This window comes from Aplosporella prunicola, assembly GCF_010093885.1.
Source record: "Aplosporella prunicola CBS 121167 unplaced genomic scaffold K452scaffold_178, whole genome shotgun sequence".
NCBI classification, from domain to species: domain Eukaryota; kingdom Fungi; phylum Ascomycota; class Dothideomycetes; order Botryosphaeriales; family Aplosporellaceae; genus Aplosporella; species Aplosporella prunicola.
In genome coordinates, this window is record NW_022983706.1 from 1 (window position 1) to 5698 (window position 5698).

Here is a 5698-nt window from a genome sequence, read left to right on the forward strand (position 1 = left end):
TAATAAGGCTGAAAAAACGAGAGTTATCGGAGTGATCCTGGCTGACAATAAGTAATGATATCTTGAGGGCGACTCACGAGTCTTTTGTGAATCCGACGGATCCAGAACATGAGAATGGACGGAAAGAAATTGCTTTAATCCGTGTCAGTACTGCTCTTTTTTTTTTTTTTTTTAAGTTTTTGAATGGGGAGCATACCTTCTTATCCTCCTTAGTCAATTTCAACTCTGAAGGTAGTTCTCTGACCAGTAGGACATTCTTCGTACTGGCTTCATGGACGGCTTTGTATCTTGCCGAACGCAGTGCATTAATTTCGTCCACTCGGTCACAGAGTGCGTTGTAGTGGACCAGGATTGCCCGTCTAATATCACCAGCAACAGAAACGGGAACGGGCTTGTTGGCCAATGACTTGATCTCCTCTGCAGACCGCTTACGCTCAAGATTCTTATGGACCTGAAGAGTACCGCGTGAGGTTACCCCTAAAAAAATGTTTGCTACCAAACCATCTTCATAGAGCACGTCCATACGGTATTCACCATGGTTGTGATCGGAATCCAGTTCCACAAACTGCAGTGACGGAGAAATCCCTGTAGAAGTCATGCGGTAAAGCGGTGGTTCAACTGTGGCAACACCAGTAATATAACCGTCAAGTTGGTATGAATCAAGCTCCGTGAGTTCCTTGAAGCGTTGTTGGACTTCTTGGTCCAGACCCAAGCCCCGGAAATCGATCTTCTCAGATGAAACCATGTCTACTCCCGGGCGGCTCAGCTCAGCCATAGTGAACGCCGTTATCCTAGTAGAGCATCGAGAAGGTGAAGGCAGACGGAGAGTCTAGGTAGTTATCTTTAGAGAGAGTGACCGGAGAAAGTCGAGCAGGGAAGGTCAAGTCGAGGTCGGCACAGCGACAAGAAAGCCCAGGGTGAAGGAGAAGGCAAGGCCGCTGAAGAAAGCCAGGTTAGGGAACGAGGGCCGACGAAGAGAATCAGGTCGCGGAAGGCCAAATCCGAGAAGGTCAGGTCGAGGAAGAATCCCAGGTAGAAGAAGGTCAGGTTAAGGCGACTTGAAGTTGTGTCGATGATGGAAATGCCGGTCGACGAGAAAGGCCGAAAAGACGAAGGACGCCAGGACAAGATCGAGCGTCAAGCTGATGAAGAGGCCTAGGCCGACGAAGTAGTAAAGGTTAGGGAACAAATTCAAGCTGACGAGAAGGTTGGGTTGACAAAGAAGGCTAGCTCGACGAAGAAGGTCGAGTGGAAGAGAAAGGCCAAGAAGGCCTTCTGACAAACGAAGAGAGGTGAAGTGAAGAGCCAACCCCGGCCAGGAAAGAAGGCAACAGCGCAAGCACCCAAAAGAATCCCACAAGAGCAGCTGCAGGAGCACAAACCCCCACACAAACACAAGCAAGTAAAGCGCAAAAGCCGATCAAAGCCCAACCTAAAAGCCTAGATACAAACCACAACACAACACAACTAACTCACACTCGCTATCTGGAAACCGCAAAAACTAGATACATAAAGACCATAACAAAGAAAAAAGACATCAGTGTTGGGTATCGACAACTCTACCCTCATTACAGTGCTTGCTTGCTCGCTCGCTCAAACAAACAAGAGAACAGATAAACAACCAAACAATCAATCAGTCAATCAGTCATAACCTCGTGTCCTATTAGCCACCATCATCATCAATCATCCATCAATCATCCAACAATCATAACATCATCACCCCTCTCCCCTCCCCACACCAACCAACAAACCAAACCAAACCGACCTACTGTCCCCCCGACGACCGTCTCCTCCGCCACTGGTTCCTACCCTCCACCTCCGCCGGATCATCCTGCACCCAGCTCAACCAAGCCCCGACCCTGTTATTCCCCGGCCCAGTACGGCGCCCGCTGCCATCGCCCTCAAACAAGCCCGCCATAACCGAGGCTTCGGCCTCTGGCGCCGCCGGCGCAGCAGGAGCAGGAGCAGGAGCAGGCGCAGGCGCACGGGCAGCAGCAGCACCGCTCCCGCTCTCGCCTCCACTACCACCGGCAGCAGAAGCCGCAGCACGCGCATGTCCGCGCTCGCGCTCCCTCGCGCGCGCGCGCGCACGCCGCGGCCTAGCCGGTTGCGCCGGCACCGCGAAATCGTTCATGTGGTGCCCGGCCGCGTTGCCGATGCCCAGGACCTCGACCTCGATTTCGGGGGAGTGTTCTCTAGGCGGCGGGGGTGGGGGCTGATGGGCACGGGAGCGGCGTCTGCGCGCCATGGCTTCGTTGGCCGTGTCGACGAGGAGTTGGCGCTGGAGGCGGCGCGCGAGGCGCTCGTCTTCGTCGTCTTCGGCGGGTGCGGGTGCAGGTGCTGCCGGCGGGGGCTGTGGCGTGCGGGCGCGCAGGCCGGTTCTCAGGTCGTTTTGGTAGACGAGGTGATTCCTGCGGACGGGTGGGGCGGGATACGCGTCGGGGAATGGCGCGATGATGATGTCTTCGGGGTCTTGGCCGCGCAGGACAGCAGCCGCGGGGCGGCGCGCCGCGTTGAAGGCTTCGAGGATGATGTTGCGGGCCTGGGGGACGCGCATCTCGAAGATGCGGTCGCCGTCGTCTACGTTGGCGTAGTTGAACCAGGGGCACTCGCACGTCTTCCATTGCAGGCCGCACAGCATGCAGAACTGCGCCGTGCAGCGGCATGTCATGTGGTTGCAGCCTTCCTTGAGCTCGACCATCGCCTTGCAGTTATAGCAGCGTTGCCAGCCGGCTTGCTTGGCCATGTCCGCGAAGCGTTGCGTCTCTTCGTCCTTCGGGCATTCTTTGTTGCCATGCCATTTGGCGTTGCAGAGCACGCAGACTTTGGTCTTGCAGCGCACGCATTTGCCGTATTTGCGGCCGACCGAGGGATCCATGTGCATGTGCGAGGGCTTGATCCATTCGCCGCAGCCTTTCGTGGGACAGTAGATCCGGTTCTTGGTGGTGTATTCTTGGTACTTTTTGTTCCAGATGATCTTGAACTTCGTGTCCAGCAGACGTTCCACGTGCTTGAGGGGGATGTGCGCGGAGCTGCAGCAGGTTGGTGGCATGTGTTGGGGATCCTTGACGGAAAGGACAAACTGGCGTTTGATGCAGGAATGACACATGTTGTGACCACAGGCTAGTTTCGGGCACCGGGACGCAGAAACCTCATCCATGCAGATGATGCAGTCATACCTGATAATGAAGGTTAGCTTTAGAGTTGACGGACTGAGATGGAGGCTCACTTCTTTTCCGGAGCTGGGGCCGGAGCCGGTACGTGGCGAAACAGGCCCATCAGTCCACTAGCTCTCCGCTCTTTGGAAGGTGATGTTGATGTAGTTGTCTTCACTGCTACTGAAGGTGCCTGATCTGGGGAACCGTGTGCTGAGTCCACTCGTTCAGGGCTCCGAGCTTTTACAGTGTTGCTTCTCCGCAAAGACGGCCGGGTCATCATGACCGGGCGTGACGAAGTGCGTACGGAGGCCGACCTGCTTTTCGTTAACAGAAATCCTGGCAAAGAGATCGACGTGACATACCTGCTCACTTTAGGAGCCTCCGCCTGACGAACAGAAGCGCTAGAAGCAACAACAGGCTCCCGCACCGGTTCCGCACGCGAAGGCCTCCTGGCATGACGAACCGACTCCGTCCTCCTTTGTGGTGCCTCCGGGGACGCTGCCGCCGTCCGACTCGTCCGCTGCGTCGCCGAGCGTGACGGCCTAACACTCTGCCGCGCGCTCACCGACGGCTGCCTTGAAGCTGTCCCCTCCCTGGCATTCCTCCCGTGGCCCCTGCTGTCCCTCTCTCGGTAGACATACACCACATTATCATCGGCATCGTCCTGCCTCCGGCTGCTGCTATGCTTTTCGCTACCATGCCGCTTACTGCCGTGCCCAAGCGAGCTGCCACCATGCCACCTTGAGGTTCTCCGCAACCGCGGTTCCGCGTCCTGCGCCATCCGTGCTGTCGTTGCCGTTGTCGTCTTCGTGGAAGTTCTCGGAGGTCGATTCTGTCCCGCAGAGTCGGTGTAATACGCCGTGCGCGCGCGTCTCAGGCCGGTGAGGTCTGGCGCATCAGCCTGGGTATGGGAGGTCGTTGCCGCTGCTTCCGTGGTGGTGCGTCTTCGTCGCGGGCGGTGGTCGTGCTTCTCGTGCGCAGAAGAGCTGTGGTGGTGATGATGGTGGTGATGTCTGCCAGTGTCTCTCGCCATTTCACCAGCGCTCTTCTACCTGCGACCAACGTCAAGATACGGGCAAGGCTCGATCCTCCAGCCGAGCGCTGAGCTGTTCCAGCTGCTGGGTGACGTTCTGCGCCTCGTCGGCGGGCCGCGGTGGTGGTGCTCAGGCGGGCGGTCAGCTCAAGCAGCACCACCGAAACCACCCAGTCGTGACTAGGCGTTAGGCAGTGCGCAGTTCCTCCCTGCGTGCCTGCCTGAGGGTCAGAAGACCAATGCGCGCAGATGGTTCAAGTCGGCGTCGGAGTCGTCGAGGGCGTCAGGCTGCAGCCCCCCAAGCAATGGCAGAGGCCCTTGATTTGACTGTTCGTCGGCCAGGCCCGTGTTTACCGCGCCCGCGCACAGCCGATCGCCGGCTGTGGTCACTACGTGGCTCGCGTCTCCAAGTGCGTCATTGTCGCAGCGAGCGCGCACGCTCATGGTGAGAGGTTAGAATTCTGGCGTCTCGAGAAAGTCGGGACGGCGGGCTCTTGCAAGCGCCAATTCGCTGCTTGCCCGTCCACGCTTCTCTTGCTTCGAAATGCGTGTCGTGACTTCGCCCACCTCAGCATCCCCACATGGACACGCCCACTCAACGCCCCGTTCGCCCAACGCATTATAAGCTTTGAAAGTTGCTTCGAACGCCAACCAAATGTCAGCCCTCGGGCATGTAGTACGTCCCACCGAACTCCCTGATTTCCAACCTGATCCTAACTTTCAAACCAGGCTCAGTGGTAGAGCGCCCGCTTTGCATCATCTGCCGAATGCGGGAGGTCTAGGGTGTAAGTTCGAATCCGAGCGCCTCCAAACTGGTGCATAGACTCATTCGATTATAGTCGATCCCCTACCTGTCCACAGACTGTTCAATCTTTTTGCCCACCCACCGTCTTCGATTGGCTGTGGGCAAACCGCTTTTTATTTTTGCTGTCTTTGCTGCCATCGCGGCTCAACACGCTGTTCCAACGTTTACAACTGACAATGGGTCTTTCGGCCAGAGCATCGAGTAGCGTATCGTCACGTTGCACGTATGGCGATGCTCGTTTATTTTGTCGGCGGCCTCGTGCTGTCAGCGTCTTTACCCAACTGGGCACGGACACATGCCAAGATGCTCCTCTCTTGCCTCCAACAAGCACACAAAAAAGCCATATCCACCTGCACAGTGCACCTTCCTCGCCAACAGTTTAACGTGTCCACCACCATCTCGTCCAAAAATTGAGCATCCACCCAGAACCGCTGCTTAAGTCTGTGCCACCTTCCTTCGCCAAAATAGCCGCAGCCCTGAACCGAGGTTTGGCCACTCGCACGGTCCATCCCTCGGATCGCCCCGCACACGTTCCCGACGGCAGAAAAGCCTCTCCCGGCGAATTTTCCAGCGCAAAAAGATCCAACCACTAGCCAAAGGCTCAACGAGCAAAAAGAATGTCTCCGCTCCCAGAATCGAACTAGGGACCTTTCGATGGCATTGAATTCCATTACAGTCGAACGTGATAAACCAACTACACCA

General features: G+C 56.6%; 3 protein-coding genes across 3 annotated transcripts; all 3 read right to left on the reverse strand.

The window, feature by feature from the left end:
* Positions 1 to 23: 23 nt before the first annotated feature.
* K452DRAFT_303744 (uncharacterized protein) lies at positions 24 to 775 on the reverse strand (the record flags this gene model as incomplete). Its single annotated transcript, XM_033542764.1, has 4 exons — positions 24 to 37; positions 78 to 132; positions 197 to 477; positions 526 to 775. 4 exons carry the CDS (start codon positions 773 to 775, stop codon positions 24 to 26), a joined length of 600 nt encoding a protein of 199 aa, XP_033390877.1.
* A 495-nt stretch (positions 776 to 1270) lies between these two features.
* Positions 1271 to 4305, reverse strand: K452DRAFT_55978 (uncharacterized protein). The gene is made up of 3 exons (XM_033546844.1): positions 3521 to 4305; positions 3230 to 3472; positions 1271 to 3179 (listed from the first exon to the last, which is right to left on the reverse strand). The coding sequence occupies exons 1-3, from the start codon at positions 4189 to 4191 to the stop codon at positions 1766 to 1768; spliced, it is 2328 nt and encodes a 775-aa protein (XP_033390878.1). The 5' UTR covers positions 4192 to 4305; the 3' UTR covers positions 1271 to 1765.
* Positions 4306 to 5139: 834 nt separating this feature from the next.
* Positions 5140 to 5698, reverse strand: K452DRAFT_55981 (uncharacterized protein). Its single transcript, XM_033546845.1, has one exon. It carries the CDS (start codon positions 5665 to 5667, stop codon positions 5236 to 5238), a length of 432 nt encoding a protein of 143 aa, XP_033390879.1. The 5' UTR covers positions 5668 to 5698; the 3' UTR covers positions 5140 to 5235.